This window comes from Chanodichthys erythropterus, chromosome 23 (assembly GCF_024489055.1).
Source record: "Chanodichthys erythropterus isolate Z2021 chromosome 23, ASM2448905v1, whole genome shotgun sequence".
NCBI lineage: Eukaryota > Metazoa > Chordata > Actinopteri > Cypriniformes > Xenocyprididae > Chanodichthys > Chanodichthys erythropterus.
This window is the reverse complement of record NC_090243.1, coordinates 23392905-23413483: the sequence shown is the minus strand read 5'-3', so window position 1 is coordinate 23413483 and position 20579 is coordinate 23392905. Positions and strand designations below refer to the sequence as shown.

General features: G+C 37.3%; 1 protein-coding gene across 7 annotated transcripts in view; it reads left to right on the top strand.

Moving 5' to 3' along the window:
• The window catches only part of LOC137013635 (piezo-type mechanosensitive ion channel component 2), a 117421-nt gene that overhangs the window by 42138 nt on the left and 54704 nt on the right, over nt 1-20579 (top strand). For all 7 annotated transcript variants that reach the window (XM_067377585.1, XM_067377579.1, XM_067377584.1 and 4 more), the window contains exons 5-7: nt 4299-4458; nt 12332-12614; nt 14550-14763. In XM_067377585.1, the coding sequence (XP_067233686.1) occupies nt 4299-4458; nt 12332-12614; nt 14550-14763 (657 nt within the window). The remainder of the gene's footprint in view (nt 1-4298; nt 4459-12331; nt 12615-14549; nt 14764-20579) is intronic.

The following is a 20579-nucleotide window of genomic DNA, read 5'->3' as shown; positions in this document are numbered from 1 at the left end:
GTGTGAGTTTGATGACAGACGTCACCATTGATGAGATGAGATTTGATTACTCAACCAGACGGCCTGCTGGACCTTTGAAATGTGTTTAGTTAAGAATTCAGCTCAAGGTCCTTACGCTTCCATTCCCTGTCCGTGCTCCACAGGACTCTCTCTGTCCTCTTGTTTATGGATTATGTTGGTTTTGCTATTTCTATACATTTCTTCTGAGATCTCCTTGAGTCTAAATTAAGACTGTTTGTTTTGTTACTCCAACGTCTCATTCATGCGTTCTGCAAACCAGTACATGACATTAACATAAACAGAGAAAAATACTTCTAACACATTTGTTAATTTCAGTTAAAGTGGACCTATAACGCCCCTTTCACAAGATGAAATATCAGTCTCTGGTGTCTCCAGAATGTGTGTGTGAAGTTTCAGCTCAAAATCCCCCACAGATCATTTATTAGAGCTTTTCAAATTTGCCCCTATTTGGGTGTGAGCAAAAACACGCCGTTTTTGTGTGTGTCCCTTTAAATGCAAATGAGCTCCGCTTTACAGAAGAGGGCGGAGCTTTAACAGCTCAACAACAACAAAGCTGGAGAATCTCACGCAGACAAAATGAGGAAAGTGTTCAGCCTTACATTGTTCAAACCGGAGTCGACACTGATGGAGAGACTCAGGAAGAAGTTACAACTTTTAGACGTTTCTGAATGGTTAGTGGATAAATTGATGTAGTTGCTGTGGAGTTGATTCAACTCATCCACTAGCATGTGCCGTCATGTTCATCTTTTGTGTTGAATTGACCCTCGTTTGTGAAGCAGTCCGGCGTAAAATGACGGCATGTCAACAACACTCGACTACAACAACTCTTCCTCTTCTCTAAAGCAGCCCAACATGGCCCCGCCCCCTTTGTTGTGTGTTCTCGGGGGCGGAGTTTATGTAAATTTAGGGTTAGTGATGTCACCAACCCAGGAAGAAGCTTGCTGTAGTCCCTACCAGCCGTTTGTTGTAGTCCGTAAAGAAAATATCTCCTTTGCATTGAACTTTGAGTGTCGTAACTTTGCAGGTGTTGTTTATGATCAAACAGCAAAATTACACACTAACTAAAGTTAAAGAAGTGAAATCATAATCAACCAGCCCTTTAATGTTAATTTCAGCATTTATGAATGCACTCTTAAAATCAAAGGTTTTAGGTAATAATATTAATATTATTTAATGGACCTGCAGCTAACAACAAACAGTTGTATTTTCATTCATTAACATTTACAAAGATGAATAAATACTGTAACAAATGAATTGCTCATTGTTAGTCATGGGACTTTATTGTAAAGAGTTGCCAATTTTATTTGTAATCCAGTGAATAAAAGACTTTTGTTTCTTAAAGTTTGAAGCGCTGTCCCTTGAAATGCATGACTTACTGCAGTTTCATTTTAATGCAGACTTATACGCCGTGTCTAATGCCCCAGCAGGCCTTTTCTGGAATCAGTAATGGCTCTTTCAGTTTGTTTTCTGAAAGCTCCTTTAGCTCAGTTTGTTTGGACAGTTTGTTTTTGGCCGCTCTGGAAGCAGCTGATCTCTGCTCCATTTCACTGGAGTTGTGCCGCTCACCCTGGGCAGGCGAGGGTAACGTCTACCGTCCGCCGGCCCGCTGAGACACCTGGTGTTACGCCAACCCACATTCCTCCTCTGTGTTCACTGGCGCTCATTAAAACAGAATGACTAACCTCACCACTAATCCATGAATATCAACATCTCAGTTTGCTCTTGACTCTAATGCAATGGCTTAATTGCTCGATCAGTGTCCAGCTCTGAAAGTAGAAGGTTTACTTTCACTGTGCAATTCAGTGCTTCCCATAATTCATTGCTTTTACCCAAATCAATGCCATCTGTGGGCCTCCTTCTTAGTCTTGAGTTGCGTCTGCTCACGGTTTTCTCTTCATGAGCCTGCTGAGATGAAAGGCCTCTCTGAGCAACACTGTAAACTGTTTAGATACAGCGAGACGTCATTACAAAGTGCATCTGCGGCGTGAGCCAATCGCAGCGCTCACACTTGGTTTTGTTGTCAGTGTGTTAACTGTAACGTCTGCCACTTATTACGTTTTATGAAGCAAATATCGCACACTTCAAAGCGATTGCGTCAAGGGTAGTCAGGCAAGCTTTGCTTTGAGCGCTTTGTTTTGCCCTCAGTGTGCCCGAACGTTTCTTTACGGTGTTAGACGGTCAACAATAAAGCTAAATAAGCTTGCGAAATCTTTGTTTTCCTGCTGACATGTTGGCAAGATGCCATTATGAATATTCTCCCCTTATCTTAGTATTTAAAGAGGCCGTATTGTAGTTTTCATGCTTGAATGTTCAGTTTTCCCCATATTTACATGTGGACTTGCTTTACGCCACTGCGCCAGTTTCAACACACTACTAACTAACTCAAGCAGGCCCCGCCCCTTTATTCTGCATATTAATTATTTAAATGAGGAATATTGTGAAGAAACTCAAGATGGAGAAACACTGACACTGATATAGAGAAGAACTGGAGCTCAAACATCAACATTACGCACTGAAGATGGAGAAAAGCAGAATAGGTCCTTTTTAAGAAATAACAGAGTAAACATTGTTAGAATCACCAATACAGTTTTTAAGATTTACGCTTTGACAGAGAACAGTGCAAAAGGTTTATTTTTTCATTAATTTACTTGTTTGTTAGGGATTTTCAGTGACTCTTATACTGACAGGCCAGTAGGTGGCAGCAAGTGAATGTTTTTTTATGAATGATTCATTGAATCAGTAATTCATTTTATTTGTTAAAAACACTGATTGATTCTGGAAACACCACGGCTGTGGAGTCGTGGCGGTAATTCTGCTGTGGTTTGTTTGGCAGAACGAAAATAGACAAAGTAAGTAAAAATATTGTGTCGCAAATGTAAGTTATTCACTTTTAACTTGTTGTTTATTGAACTTTTGTATCATTATAATTTCGCGTGCTGTTTGTCAACACACCTGCAGCTCATAAGAATCAGTCATTAATGATACTGATTTTGTTTTTCTATAAACCCATACACAAAATTTACTTAATCTCGAGAAGGACACTGAAAGTAACGATAACTTGCGATTAATGCGAGAACTCGCAACCATTTTGTTCGATTCATCATCAGACTGATTCAAAAACTTACGAACCAGACTTTTAGGATGTTTAATTCACTTAAAGGACCGGCTCATAAGAGTCATTTGTTCGTGAATCGTGAATCACTCCTTGATCGCCTGTTTTTGTCACACAGTTCAGTGTTTTATCTCATCACATTCATTTCAGATCACAAATCAGGTAACCACGAAATATGATGTATAATGCTTTGGTGATGAAGTTTATTCAGATGACAGATGTGCACTGTAAAAATCACAAGAATTAACACAATTTATCTGACTATGTTGCAGTAAAATACTGTAGTCAGAAACACAACAAATCACTAAATAAAGTAGAAAATAAAAAGCAGGCTATGCCATAATCTCTTTATCTTGAATACTTGGACATTATTGTGGTTTGAGAAACATGTCTTTCTCAGTCAATTTAATGATAGTGTTTAATAATAAGTTTGCTAATTGAATTATAACTTGCAGGGAAATGTGGTGTTATGTGAAAATACACATGCATTCACAAAGTAGCACTGAAAATACACTGTGAATTCTGGAGAATTTCCCCAAACTCTGTATTGCAAGACATCTGCAAAATATTTGACTTGTTTATGGCTGTTTTTGCATTTGTGAACAAGGTCTATGGAAACGATCCGTTCATACGCAGCTGAATCATCTCTCTGAGAGCTTCACGTCGTGCAAACGTAACTTCACCCTTTAAAGATCTGCGAGCGAGTGTGGTTATGGACGTGTGTTTCTGAAGAGGGTTGAATGGGTTGTTTTCATTAAATGACTCTCGACTGCTCACTAGAGCACGGAAATGAGATCCAGACGGGCGAGCGCTCTGAGCGAGGATACTGGGAATCGCAGGCTTTTATTGAAGCACAGAGTGTTTTTGTGTGTTTTTAAGAGGCACTGCAGCTCATTGTTGCACTAAGAGCTCTCGTAAAAAATCATTTCATCTTAAACATTACTTTGGCTCAAGACGGACAGTTCTGACTGCATGTATATATTTACCTTGTGCTAATATATTTTCTCCTATCCCAGTTTAATATGCAGAGACAACTGTAAGTAAACCATGACTTCCCAGAGAGTGTAAACACTGAGGCTGTGTGGCGCTATCTAAACACCGATGGGATGACCTGACCTGACCGAGCCACGGAAGTACGTAACTGTGTGTGTTTGTCTCGCCGCAGCGTCCGAGGAGCAGACGCCGGGAACGGCATCCGAGTGTTCATTCCCGACATCGGCATGTTTGTCGTAGGCCTGGTCACGTGGCTTCTGTGCCGCAGTCTGGAGAAGCCGCCGCTGAAGGACGTGTCGCAGCACAACAGCGACTTTGAGGTGGACGACCAGGTGAGAAACTCACACACACTCGCACACATACACTAGAATGAGCAGTGTGTGTGTGTGTGTGTGTGTGTGTGTGTGTGTGATGTGATGCTTGATCACAATATATTTTTTTCCCAATAAAATGTTTATCACAATATTCATTTCATTCCATCAAAGGGGAAGAAACTGCTTTTCACAGATAATAAATGCTCTAAAAAGCGTGGATTTATTTTTTCTGATAAATATGGATTTACTTGAAATGTCACTGCGATAGAGTTGCACGTGTCTGTCATTCTCACGCCACATCGAGCAAACACAGAGCCAGCATCTTCAGTCCGTCTTCCTCCGTCGCCGCGGGAGACTTTCACTTCCAGCCGGAGCCAAAGGCCGCTTTGGCTGTAAATTATGATCCATGGCTCTGTGTAGGAAAATACAGCGAACACAAAACTATCTGCATGAATACGGATTGTGCAAGTGCAGTTTCTCCACGGGCCGTCATGGCTTCCCTCGAGCTGGACTGTTCGGTCTCTGAGTTTGATCGGCTCACGGATGAGAACAGGGCCGGAAGATGACCCAGTCCAAAGAGTAGAAGCGTTGGTGAAATATTCACATGGTATAAATGTGTGTTGATGTCAGCGAGGACTCTGTGTCATTCACAAGTAAACTAGTGGAGATTCATGTGCCGTAATTCACTTTCAAGGGATCGTTTTCTCACTTACTGGATCTAAAAATATACAGAATCTTTTAAATATAATGTGTTTGACCAGTTAATTGATCTAGAAACAATCAAAATATTTTAGTGTATTGATTTCCACTAAGTGCTTGCTTTGAATTTGATCTTCTGCCATGAACAATCCTATGAAAACATCTCCATCCGCTCAACATATATATATAATCCGTGCCTATAGATAATAAGCGGAAAGGGATGCTTTATGTAGCTAAAATTGCATTATGAAAAATAAAATGAAATATAGATGCAATGATCAGAATCCAGACGTGTGTCTGTAATATTTCATATATATCGTGTGAGTGACTCTTGTGTTTAATAGTTTTACTTAAAATATCAAATCCCATCCTCAGTTAGTGTCAAATTTCATATCATGTTGCCATACAGTTCTGCTGTAGATGAAGAATAAAAATAGGAGCCGTTTGAAGAAACAGGAGTCGATTTCATTACAAAACTAAATGCATACAGAAGCCACACACTAACAACAACAACCCGTTTCTCTTCTTGAACTTTAAGGAAAGATCCTGTGTTTGGCCAGCTCACGTGTGTATTGTTCTGGTTCATTTCCGCCCATCTCTTCACCTCTTCACGCTAAGCTGGTTTATTTTCGATGGCTCCTCTCGGCTTCCTTCGCAATCAGAGTCCGTGTTTGTTCAGGTAAATGTCCTGTTTGAGATTTGAAGTCTGGGAATCCACACAGAGAGCGTATTGAATCTGTCACATGATGAGTCTCTAATTAGTGTAGGGCTCGTTAAAGAGAGCTGTGCTGTTTCTGGACTCCTTTGGCAGATCATTTGGTAATATCTCTTCTGAAAGAGTCTCTTCTGCTCTGTGTTTATTTCATCAAAAATGCAGTAAAACAGTGAAATATTATTCCAGTGTAAATCAGCTGTTTTCTATCTGAATATATAGTAAAGTGTAATTTATTCCTGTGATCAAAGCTGAATTTTCAGCATCATTACTCCAGTCTTCAGTGTCACATGATCCTTCAGAAATCATTCTGATATGATGATTTGATGCTCAAGAAACATTTATGATTATTATCAGTGTTGAAAACTTTAAATGTTTGCTGATTATGAGATCACGCTGATATGAAGTTGCGGTCTGTCAGGAGAAAGTATGATGTGTTATGAATGTAATTCCTCGTGGCTCGAGTCTGTATAATAATCAAACACACAAGCTGCTGTTTATCATTTCATAATCCAGAGAGAAGTTTAGTCCGCGAAACATTAATCATCAGTTCGGTATTTGCTTTGTCACACACACCTTTCTTAATGCCATTAACGACGCATTTGCATTCCAACACGTGTGTGTGTGTGTGTGTGTGTGTGTGTGTGTGTGTGTGTGTGTGTGTGTGTGTGTGTGTGTGTGTGTGTGTGTGTGTGTGTGTGTGGTTCACATCTGGAACACATTTGCTGCTGTTGTTTTTTCGGTGGCGGTGCTAGAGTTACCAACCTCCCCCCAACATTACTCTTTTCTCTCTCTTTTCCTCTATATTTCCCTCCCTCTCTCTCTCTCGTTGGTATTCTCCGGTGAGTTTGATTCTCTTCTGAACAGAAGTGCTGTCGTGTGCAGTAGGTGTTGGTGTGTAAACAGGCTGTGGGACGGCAGGTCGTTTGCCGGCGGTTTGATGGTGGTAAATGTTGAATTCTCAGACCTTTATGGATGGTGACAGGCAGATAATTAATGCCATGCTGTAAGTGTTTAAAGAAGTGTGTGAGTGAAGTCAAGTTGTTTTAATAGTATTATTCTTATTACACAATCCAAGAAAAACAGGCAGTTCTTCAGGGCAAACAGAGACAGCACCACAGTAAACACTGATGGATATATACATTAATGAAGACTAATGAGAAATATACGCATTTGTTTTATATTACACAAGCCTTTTTTAGGCTTTATTTACTCACAATAAGGGCTTGAATTGAACTTTCACTCACCAGCCAGATTGGCTACTAAATTAAGTTACTGACCATTCAGAGTTTCTATTAATAAATAAATAAATATATGTGACTTCTCTTATAAAATGGCATTTATTTTGTTGTAAACTCCAAGTATAGTTCACTAGGATGAATGTTTAATAGTAATCATGTTGATGATCCTCTGTTTCCTCAATGAAAGTGCAGTTCACAAATGAGAATGGAGCTGAGATTTTGACCAATAAGATTCCACAGTGGGCGGGGCTTGCAGTTTAGTGCCGCAGACATAGAAACCAGACGATCAACATGTGCTGTCACAGATTGCGGCTGGTCAGGAACATTTTAAAGTCAGAACTGTTCATTTGTTCAGTCTAAAAAATAAAACATTGGTTCAACAAAAAAAAAATATGTTAACATTTTCCACTACAATTTTTAACTTAAGCCAATTGGGAGAATTACATTAATTCAAAGCAATATTTTGAGTTGATCCAACATAATGTTTTAAGTTAAGGTGAAGATGTTTTTTGCCACAATAAAAGCACATTTCTAAGTAACATGAACTTAAAAATTGTCAACATGAATGCAACTATTTAAGTTGATCCAACATAATGTTTTAAGTAAGGTGAAGATGCTTTTTGGACACAATAAAACGCATTTCTAACATGAACTTACCAAGCACCGCTTGTCACCATGATGGTAAATCTCCAAAAACCCACATTAACACATTAACTCTAACTAATTACTGCTAAATCTCCCTTACCATTAATCTTGTGCAAAAACATTATATAACACTTAATTTTAGCATTTACTCTCCCTTTCAAGTGCCATGGGCAAAGCATGATGGGAAATATAAATCCCAGCCCAGTTAAAAGAAGTGTTCATACAACTCAAAACAATGAAACACGTTTACACGTCATCATATTGTATTTTACATTAACAGAACTTAAAATTAAATACGTTTTTGATTAACTGAAAATGTTAAACTATGACAAGTCATGATAATAAATCGAATCAACAGGCATAATTTGTGTGTCATCCAAGCTCAATAAAATAACAATTACAAGTAAAAAGTCTAACAGCATTTCAGAACTTGATTTTTTATTTCACAACAATATATATATATATATAATATATATATATATATTTAAGTAATGACTAAAGGTCCCCTGATTTAGTTTTTAGAGGATTGAAATTGACACAAGAGGGAACGATCACAAGTGGACATGGTTTTCTTCAGATGAGAATTTCTCAAAATGGCCAAATAATGTTGTATAAATAGGCCTGGCCTGACCCAAAAGTGATGTCCGGCCTAGAAAAATGAACATCTTTAAAGGGATAGTTCACCCAAAAATGAAAATGTGATGTTTATCTGCTTACCCCCAGTGCATCCAAGATGTAGATGACTTTTTTTCTTCAGTCGAACGCAAATTATGATTTTTAACTGCAACCGCTGCCGTCTGTCAGTCAAATAATAGCAGTGATTGGGAACTTGAACAATAAGAGTCGAAAAAACTTCCATAGACAAATCCAAATGAAACCCTGCGGCTCGTGACGGCACATTAATGTCCTAAGACACGAAACGATCGGTTTGTGCGAGAAACCGAACATTATTTATATCATTTTTTACCTCTAATACACCACTATGTCCAACTGCTTTCAGCTTCCGTTTGATTTGTCTATGGAAGTTTTTTCGAATCACTGCTATTATTTGACTGACAGACGGCAGCGGTTGCAGTTAAAAATCATCATTTGCGTTCGACTGAAGAAAAAAAGTCACCTACATCTTGGATGCACTGGGGGTAAGCAGATAAACATCACATTTTCATTTTTGGGTGAACTATCCCTTTAACCTTTATTCAAATATTATTAAAGATTTTGTGAGCACATTGTGTTGTGCTTGTTTTATTTGTGGTAATAACGCGGTGAAACATGGTAAAAGGCATAACTTTTTGGCCAGACTGTCATACGAAGGAATTATGAACATGCAAAAACAAGAGAGAACAAACCTAATATTAATAACTGATTATGCTGTAGTCAGTGTTTGCTTTTTCCTGTCAGCTTTTTGTTTTTCTGTGCTTTTTTGTTTTTAGTAAAATAAAAGCTGTGGCTGTAGTTTACCTCTTTTTGCCAAATAATTTTGTCTGATAAATACCTTAAGGTTAGTGTTTTGTTCTTCCCTCATTTTTATTATTTTTTTTAATAAAATATTTCCCTCATATTTTGATGGGACTTGTAGGGTCATTAAATCAAACATCCCTTCCGGATATCACTTTCGGACACTACTGTTGCACTTCTGAATTACTCATTTAAATCATGCATTAGATATAAATCAAAACTGATCAAGCCGATTGGCGTTATTGATTTCAGCACCACGGACAGCACAAATGATCGCGAATCTCCATTATTTCCAGAATTTCTGAACAAATCGCAGCGTTTCCATTCTGTTTTCCTGGGTGTTTGTGTCTTTTACCAAACATTTTGTTTTACCTGCATGACAAATATTCGCCAGAATTATCTTAAAGTCGGGGTGAAAGGGAAATTGAGCACTAGTCTTTTCTTCCCTATTGTGACGTATATCTGAAGCAGCTTATGGCATGAAAAATAAATATAGGGCATGAATAGATTTGGCGAAAGCGAAAGTAAAATGCGTGCGCACACAAAAGCGATTTCAATACCCCGCATTTTGAGAGCGGCTCCGTGATACACACAAATTAGGCTTCATACAGTATCTTCTCATATCAAACCATCTGAGGCTGGGCTGTGTGGTTGTGACCATCTCTCCGCTTGAAGACAAATCTGGTCTCTGTTTGACTTTGAATATGGAGAGAGTTCTTTGATTATAGTCGCTCTTATTGTTTGTTCTCGTCAACTCAATCCGAGTGCACGGATAAATCCTTCATAATAAACACTGCAAAAAAATCTGTTTCGATTTCATGGTGACTTTAAAGACATGTATTGTTATGCTAGACAATAATACATCAGACTGAATGTCTTGTCTAAGTTTGGCGGATGAACATTTGATCCTGTTTCGTGCTCGACAAACACAACGCTCTCCATCTCTTCGGCTCTGTCCATCACGACGATCAGCTGGAGCTATTGAACTAATGCGGGGGAACCCACAGAGCGCTCATTCATGCTGCTAATACGGTAAATATAGTGAAGGGAAACACTGTCAGATTTCTGTTTTCACAGCGAATCGAGGCTCGTTCAAATAAACAACTGATTTAGCTCAGCGGGGCTTGTATTATTTCAATCTGAGTATATTTAACACAGCACAGCGTTTGGAGAGTTTGACGGACCTCGCTTTGATCCGTTCACCGAACCAGCAGATAATGTCAGACTGAATTCCTCACTTGCTACAAACATGTGAAAGTATATCAATCCTTCATAACTTCATAACCTTTTTTTGTTTTTTTGGCATTATTTTGTACGGTTCACCCGTCCTCCTCTGAGCGTTTGAGAATCATTCACGAGCCGCTCGCTGACCTCAGAAATGTGTTTATCTGAACCTGAAACTGAAGTCTTCTCTGACAGTAAGGACTGAGTTTCTGTGAGTTACATGATTGAATCTGTGCCGGAGATGCTCACTCCTCATGCAGAGATGATTTTCCTCAGAATGAAGGACTGTTGCTTGTTGCAATACTTGAATTTATAATAATAATAATAATAATACGTAACTTTACATTTGACACATTTATTTAAGCCAAGAATGATTGTTACTCTTGCTCATACTTAGGGACTCTCATTCATGTGATTTTATTTTATTTATTTTTTAAATTTAATTGATTTAGTATTTTTTTTTTCATTTTATTTTATTTTTGTTTAGACGAGGCATTGTTACTTTTTTACAATCATCAACAATCAAACTGAAGTCATTGTTATTTTACTATCATTTAGATCTATTATAGTTTTATTAATGTTTTGAAGTGGTTTTAATTATTTTTGTTAGTTTTAGTAATGTTGTTGTGTTTTTGTCATTTTTATAGCAGCATTTAAAAACCACTGTACTCGCCTTCAGACAAAAGTTGATATATTTCACGTATTTACAATATTTTGAGGGGACGTGCATGTTTCAAAAGTTGTTGTTAAGTGTTAGCTTATTACATGTGTGTTGAAATTTTTCATAATTTGTTTGTAAATGTTTGTATCCCCTTTTGAGGTATAAATTCATTTAAAAAAATCATTTTAGCCAAATTTTCTCATACCTTAGATTAAATACTCTTTGTAAAATTCTGTTGAACACTAAGTATAATGCCTGTTTATTAACATATATTTAAGCCTACTGTATCATATTAAATCTGCACATATATGATCAATATGACCCAAACTTTGCTGAAATCCTGTTGTACACAATCGTCCCCATGCCTTCTGTCCTCTGACTGATAGTTTGTACTTTTCTTTATGTTCTTGCCCTTTTTAGGGTTGATTATTTTAGTAGCCTACTTCAAGTAACTAAATGAAAATGGGAAATGTTGCTTTGACAACTATATAAATATAGACCACTGACTTCCTTCATTGTCCTGAAAGAGGCATAAAGACCTTTTCCCTCATTGTTCCCTTCATAAACACTCGGATAGTGACTGTATCAACAGATTCAATCAAGCTACAGACCTTCATCCTGTTCTAGTCTTTCTGGATTCGTTTAGCCGGTGTTAACTTCATTATGTCACTCTCTAATGCCTTTTAGAAAGAATCCTGGAATAAATGACCACAGCAGTGATTCAGATTCTTTTGCTTTTATAGTCAAGTTTCCATGGGAAATACATGAATTCTTGAGATGTTTTCCGTGTTTTATTACTCTTGTGCCTGTAATGTTGTGAAAAGGAAGTGAGTGGTGATGTAATATGACATCACAGTGAGATACCGGTGGAAATCTGGGGATTTTAATCAGCGTCTGGTTCATAACACGGACTGGTGCGACACTTTCTGACCAATCCAAGCATTTGATCAAAAATATTCTGTGAATATATAATACAAGTTTGGCGTTGGTCAGATTTTTTAATGTTTTTAAAAAAGTCTCTTCTGCTCTCCAAGACTGTGTTTATTTGATCAAAAATACAGTAAAACAGCACAATATTATTCCAGTGTAAATCAGCTGTTTTCTATGTGAATATATAATCTATGTGAATAAATCATTCTGATATGATGATTTGATGCTCGAGAAACATTTATGATTATTATCAATGTTGAAAACAGTTGTGCTGCTTCAGATTTTCTTATGATTCATAAATAACATCCATCGTCATGTTCTCAGGAAAAGGAGGATGAAGAAGAAGACAAGAAAAGTGAGAAGCAGGATCTTGAGGATGAGCTGCTGTTCGAAGACTTCGAGCTGGGCGATGAAGAGTGTGCACTTCCTGAGGAGGAGGAAGTGGACGCGGAGGATGCAGAACTCGAGGAGGCCGACGGCGAAGAAAGCACCAAAATGAGGATCCTGCGGCAGATAGCAGACGTGGCGTCCAAACTCAAAGAAATCATTGGCAATCTGATTACCACTGCAGGAAAAGTAGTCATAACCATATTATTGGGCCTCACAGGTAGGTAGTGACATCACTCACGACATACGATCAATAGAGAGTGTTCATTTATCAGCTGAAGATAAATACAAGCTATATATCCTGAAGATCAAACATGAATATGTAAGGGATCATGTACATCCAGCTAAATAAACCCCGACCGGGTGTTCAGGACTCATTACGCGGCCACATTAGTAAATGATTAGACACAAAATATTGATGAGAGTTGAAATATGCTATTAGATCATTAAACACAAAGCTTCTATGAAGACATTTCAGCCTATTTTTCAAAATAATTGTTTATCAGTGGAATTCCTGGTGAAAAACTACATTTCCCATAATGCTTTACAGAAAATTCCACCTATCAGAGAGTCGAAAAAAGCAAGAGAGTTCTTTAGCACTGCCAATGATGTCATAAAATCTCTCTACGCTCTCAAAATACTTCAGTGTGTGTGTATATATATATATATGCATATTTGGAATAAAAGAAATAACTTATATAAGTAATTTTATATTTCTCCATTGTTTTTAATTCAATTATGATGTTTGCAATGCTTCATGGGATTGTAGTTCTTTCCCTCACTAAAGCCACAGGCCTCCGTTCACTCTCAGTCATCCAGTGTTGTGAAATATATTCCAGCGCATTAAAGAGCATTAGAATTAAACAAAGCTTAAAATATTAGTCTGTTTTGTGGGGTTTGGATGAAACTTGTTGTATTAAACGATAATGTTCACATTTTTCCATGCAGTTCATGATGCGATCAAACTGAGGTTGTTTAAATAGAGGAATATTTCCAGCCGTACACGATTACTCATGATAAACGAGTCATATCCTCTGTGTTTGATGGACTGGATAGCATTATACTGTAAAAAGGATGTTAATGTAATGCAAAAAAATAACCAAAATAACATAAAAAATCAACTGAAATCAGCCGATGATCCTCTGGCAGTAACTGGAGCTCATGACGATCACAGATTAGATCAGATAATCGCACACAGTTAAATAAAAGATGACATCCACAGTAGGGTGTCATGTAAGTCTAAAGAAACAGTTGTTAATATTGACCTTTAGTGTTAAGTTCAGCTAAATTAGTTTAATTTTCTTCTCAAAATTGGTGTGTTTAGTCGATTAGTTAACTAATCGGAGCCGGATGTGACTGTGATCAAGGCCTGTTAAGTTCACAGTCTTGTACCTTCATCTTTTTGTCTGATTTTAAAAAAAAAAGAAAAAGAAAGAAAGTTTTGCTTCAAATCAACAAATTAACAAAGAAAAAAATCCCTTTAAAAGAAATACAAATACTTGAAAACAATTGTTCTGGATCCAGCGCCGCTGAAAAAGGGGGCGGGCCCTAATGCACTGTGTTGACGGCGGTCATTATCGGCGAATAACTGACCTCGGAATGCTGCGACTGACCAATAAGAATCAAGCATTTCAGAAAGCTGTGTAGTAAAAAGAGACAAGTTTGTGTCGTCACATTTACCATCGTTCGCCGAATTTTCTCAGACAAAATCCACATTTAGATTTCGCAGCCGGTCTCTGGTCGTGTTTCGCTACATTAATGTTGATGGACAGTGGAACTTTTTTGTCTGCAAAATTAAAATTTTTATATCATTGTTAAATATCATTTTGAGTGACTTTGTAGCCAAGGATGATTGACCTTGTGAAAATAAATTAAAAGAAACAAGAACATTCAAACTATGAACAAACAAAGACCGTTTCAGTCACTCAGTATGCATTTCATTAATGTGAAAATGGAGTAATATTTATGAATTTGATTATGTGCTTATCCATTTAGTTATCCATTTAGAGACTCCGCCCACACTCTCTTGTGATTGGCTGTGATTTTAGATTGATATTGTCACTTCTCGTAGTCGCGTCTGTTGTGGACACAAATCTCTCGTCATTGGAGTCTGATCCCATCATGAATGATGTTCTCCGCCTTCTTCTCGTTCCAGGGATGATGCTGCCGTCTTTGACCTCCATCGTGTATTTCTTCACCTTCCTGGGCCTGTGCACCTGGTGGTCTTTCTGCCGCACCTTCGACCCGCTCCTCTTCAGCTGTCTGTGCGTCCTCATGGCCATCTTCAGCGCCGGACACCTCATCATGCTCTACCTCTACCAGTTCCAGTTCTTCCAAGAGGCCGTTCCGCCCGGAAACAGTTACGCCAGGTGAGACGACAGAGCCTGTTTCCTGTCAAAGCTGGGGGTTTCAAGTATGAAAGGTCGAGTAAGTCTTTTCTTCTCTGTTGTGTCGTATATCAGAGTGAACGCTTCGCAAACAAGAACAAATGTAGAGCAGGGCCTGATTGTGATTGGATGGTTGTGGTTTGCTATTGGTGGATCTCATGTGAGTGACAGGTTGCCCCGCCCTCATCATCAGAGAAGAGAAGAGATTCTGATTCAAGATGACCAGAACATGAATTGAACACAATAATGGAGTAATCATTAATAATAATCTCTGCGGGCCGCTGATGGAGCCTCAGGAACTGCTGCTGTTGAAGCTCTGCATGTTTTCAGGATCAGTTTTGTAGACCGTTTCTGTGAGCGCTAACACTTGTTCAGTCTTGCGTGAGTTTGAGGATCTTCATTAAAGCGGGTGAATGCTTTGATTTATGCTGCTGCTGGTTTTGCACATAATAGTTTTACGTCCTGACGCATGTGTGTTCAGCCGGATCCCCTTACTGTGACCAATGAGATCACGCCGCCATCTGAAAATGAAACGCAAAAGGAAAATTCAATTAGAAGGGTGCGGCGAGCGGGAATCCCTCATGTGAGCGGCCGGTGGGTCAGTCAGGCTAATTTAGCGATCTAGCCTGTGTGTGCAACTGGCGTCCGGTGTCCATCTGAACCAGATCAACCTGTCATTAAAGTGAAGACTGATGATGAATGACAGCTCTGCTTCTGGATGATCACTGAGATACTATTACAGTTTCATTAATATTTTGAATCGTTTTTTATTTTTATATTTGTTTTATTTGTTTTATTTTTATTTGTTTATATAGTTTTTATTTTGTATTTTAGTTTTAGTTATTTTAGTACATCAATTTAAGCTGAAATGAAAATGAAAAATGTTGCTTTGGCATCTAGCTGGAATAAAATTACTAATTTTACTATTTTTTTCTATATATTTTCCTTTATTTCAGTTCATGTTTATTTTAACATTATTTTAATCATTTTTATTTTTAATGGGTTTTAGTTTCAGTTTTAGTTAAAATAACCCATTCTAAGGAATGATATATATATATTTCTGTGATCAGAGCTGAATTTTCAGCATCATTACTCCAGTCTTCAGTGTCACATGATCCTTCAGAAATCATTCTGATATGATGATTTGATGATCAAGAAACATTCATTATTATCATCAGTGTTGAAAACAGTTGTGTACAATTTTTTTTTCTAAATTCTTCGATAAATAGAAACTTCAAAAGAACAGCATTTATTTAAAATAGAATATTTTCTAACATTATAATTGTCTTCACTGTAACTTTTGATCAGTTTAACTCATCCTTGATGAATAAAAGTATTGATTAATTTTATTTCTATCCCCCAAAAATGAAATTAAAATTCTCACTGACCCCAAACTTTTGAACGGTAGTGTTTAATGTTACAAAAGATTTAGATTTCAGACAAATGCTGTTCTTTTGAACTTTCTATTCATCATAGCATCATTAAATAAAAATGTAAATAACCGTTTTCATCATTGATAATAATCATAAATGTTTGTTGAGCATCAGATCATCATATCAGAATGATTTCTGAAGGATCATGTGACACTGAAGACTGGAGTAATGATGCTGAAAATTCAGAGGAATAAATTACACTTTACTATATATTCACATAGAAAACAGCTGATTTACATTGTAATAATATTTCACTATTTTACTGTATTTTTGATTTTAAAAAGTGGTGAGCATAAAAATCTTCTCTTTAAAAAATCTTAAAGACTTTTTAACAGTGGTGTGCAATGCTGAAATGGAAAGGAAACAGTATTATATTTTGTGGACACAGTCTAGAAGTCTCTCACTCGACACCTTGAGATTTTCTTCTATTTATCAAAGAATTTTGAAAAAAAAATTGTACACAACCGTTTTCAACACTGATCATAATAATAATGAATGTTTCTTGATCATCAAATCATCATATTAGAATGATAATCAATCCTTAAGAAATGAAATCAGTTTCGTGCTCAAACGCTGCTCACAGAGTCATTCATTCATTCGATTTGTTCAAACAGCTGATTCTTTCAGGAAGTAAATGGCTCTCTTTATGAATGGGTCATTGAATCATTGCTTCACCCCACTGATTTGCTTAAAACACAGATTCATTCAGGAATGAAACGCTTGCTCTGAGACGCACAACACTTCTGGGTAGCGTTTCCCAAAATCATGAGTTCATTCTAACTGTCTTCTGTAGGCTCCAGACGAGAAATGATCCATTAAAAGAGACGTGTTCGGCTCATCCTTAAACTCATTTGAGCTTGTCGCTCTAGTTGGATTTTGGTGTGCATCCCAAACGAGCTTCATGCCGACACATTCAGGCTCTATTTCGAGAAGTTTGATTTAAAGAGTCAATATTCACTCTGCCTTCAGAAATCTTGATTTAGTTCAGTGTTGTCTGTGGCGTCTGCCCAGCGTTTCGCTCCAGGAAAGACCTTGAGTGAGTAAAGAGACACAGACATGGAGTCTCAAACTCTACACTAATGCTTTTTTATTTGTTTAAGACTTCCAGTTTGTGGGATGTGAGCTGTGTATTAACCTGGACCTTCTGGATCTCTTTTAAACCTTTAGGTCTGATGGTTTGATTTGACTCCATGTTAAAGGGATTCATTTCATAGTCATTTATATGACTTTCATTTTTTCTGTGGAGATCATTTAATGAATGTCTGGTTGGGTGAATGCAATAAAATGCGAGTAACTTTAACAGAATTTAATCATTTTTACGATGCATTGCTGATGTGAACGATTCTGCATCTATGCATAAAAACAAAAGAATCGATTTTTTAAAAAATGTTATTAAATAGGCCTTGTAATAAAATAAATTTCTCTTATCATATGTGACCCTGGACCACAAATCCAGTCATGAGTCGACGGGTATGGTTTTTTTTTTTGTGCCAAAAATCATTAGGATATTAAGTAAAGATCATGAAGATATTGTGTTAATTTCCTACCGTATATATATCAAAAAATTATTTTTGTAAATAATATGCATTGTTAAGGACTTCATTTAGACAATTTTAAAGACAATTTTCTCAATATTTAGATTTTTTTGCACCATCAGATTCAAGATTTTCAAATAGTTGTATCTCGAACAAATATTGTCCTATCCTAACAAACCATACATCAATGGAAAGATTATTTATTCATTATTTATTCAATTTAAAAAAATGTACTCTTATGACTGGTTTTGTGTTCCAGGGTCACATATAAATAAATAGTTAGTAAAAAAGTTGTGTTTGTCCTGCAGAAGCAAAGCATTTGTGTCTGATGTTCACAGATAATGTAATTTCTTGAAAGCAGATATACAGAAACACAGAATTATTTCAAAATCTCCAATTTCCACATAAACAGAGTCGGTTATGTCTTGAACATTATATTAGATCTGTGCATTATGTAATAAATCTGCTGCAATTAATGTTAATCAAACAACAAAAGACAAAGGGAATGATCTTGACTGAAGAACTGTTGTATTTTTTAATAATAATCCATTTATTTGTAATTAATACATTAAATAGGTGTAAAATTAAAAACAATAATAAAGCATTGTTAATTTCATTGGTTTATTTCTTATATTGTATTTGTTCTACTGTTTGTTATTTGCATCTTTGTTCTTATTTTTAATAACAATTATTATTAATAAAAGAACTGGGGGAAAAGATGCAAAGAGAGTCGTTTTATGATTGAATCGTTACACTCTGAATATAAATTGAATTGAATCATGAGGGAAGTGAAGATTCACACCTCAGTTAACCAGCAAAAGACAAACAAACATCAGGTTTAGTTCGAATAATCTGATATTTAAGAGATTTGAACATTAAAATTGAAGTCGCTGCCTTACAAAGATTCACACTCCCGCGGTGAAATTACAGTCACTGCACAAACTAACACTAAAAGTTGATATAAATGAAATAAATTGTCGTTCAGTAATACTTACAATGGCGAAACACACTTGTAATGGCGCTGAACCAATATGTTCTTGACTGATTGTGTTAATTACAGTGGATGTCCTCACTTTAGCGAACATTTGTGATGACCTGTCGCCATCCACACGGGCGTTTGTGCGACGCTGTATGACGACCGTCAGCTTCATTCGTCAGTATTCCCACAGGCATCTAGATGCTCCAGGATGAAGAGCCACTGAGACGCTGGTTCTGCTGGAGACTCCAGGTGTTTCTCGTTACGACGGGACGCTCTTGGCCTGCGCTTAAATTACACAGCTGGTTTCAGGGAGCGCTGCATGTGAGAGAAAGAGAAAAAACAATCAAAGGTGACTCAAAAAAGCCTTTGAGTAACGTAGATGGAGTCTGGATACAGGCCTGTGTTATTCTGACACTAATGCTCCCCGACGGCAGCAGAAGCCCGTTAGCGGCGGATACGAGACTAATTGTGCGACTGTTGCGTCTCATTAAAATGTGTTGCGAACCTCGCCGCCGAACGTGAAGCTGACAACAAAACACAAACACTAGAACAGTAGGCCTTGAAAGCTTCGGGCGTTTGTTTGTGTTCTCTCGAGATTAGGAGCTGCTCGACTAGACAAAACCAGGAGCAAACGCTGCAAATAAACATCGCTCTGACCTCTGAGAGGGCCCGTTTTAAAATTGTTAGCCCGCTCATTTGGGTTGAATCCACATCCTGAAACCTCATATGCTTTCAAAGCCTCTATAAAAGACACAGATACTGCAGACATGTCAGATGAGGTTTGAACCGCGCTCAGAAAACACACGGCGAATATGAGACGGGCCGAGCCAAAACACACACGTGTGAAGGAGTCCTGTTACCTTTCAGAAATACAGCGTGTGGCACAAGTGTGCAAAGAAAACAGAAATACGCTTCATCAAAGCCCTTTGTTCAACCTCAGAGAATGAAGTGGTTTTTACAGGATTTAGCAGTTTCTTTCCCAAACAAAACCTGAGAAACAGCCTATTAGAAAAACATTTTAGGATGAAAACAAAGCGCTTCTCTCTGACACACAAACAGCACAATCACTATGGAGCGCTTGTGGTGCGGACGCAGCTTTGATTACACACTAGCTCAACTCTGAGGAAATGCCAGAGAAGACTCTATTTTGGGTAGAAAAAATGCTAATTTAGCAAAGCCAGAGATTAGAACCAAATGGTTTTGTGTGTTGGGATGCAGGAAGTATTGCTTGTGTGTAGTCCGAGAGACTAGACGGATGTGTCGTGTTTCGTTTAAGTACGCTGCTGTTTACGAGTTTGGGGTCAGTTTGATTCTTTTAAAGAAATTAATAGTTTTATGCAGCGAGGATTCATAAAACTGACCAAAAGTGACACTGAAGACATTTAAAATGTTACACAAGATTTCTGTTTCAAATCAATGCTGCTGTTTTCAACACTGATAATGATCATAAATGTTTCTCGAGCATCAAATCATCATATCAGAATGATTTCTGAAGGATCATGTGACACTGAAGACTGGAGTAATGATGCTGAAAATTCAGGAATAAATTACACTTTACTATATATTCACATAGAAAACAGCTGATTTACACTGGAATAATATTTCACTGTTTTACTGCATTTCTGATCAAATAAACACAGTTTTGGTGAGCAGAAGAGACTCTTTAAAAATATGAATCAACCCTAAATTGGCAGTGTACCAACGGTGCCTACAGTTTCTTTGGAAAAATAAAAATAGATGTAAATAATACAATAATTGATGTACATTAAGAATGTAGAGCTTTATTAAATGAATATAGACGTTAGGGTTAGTGTAAGGCAGACTTTGCTCTCCTGGTGAGTTTTCTCTTCT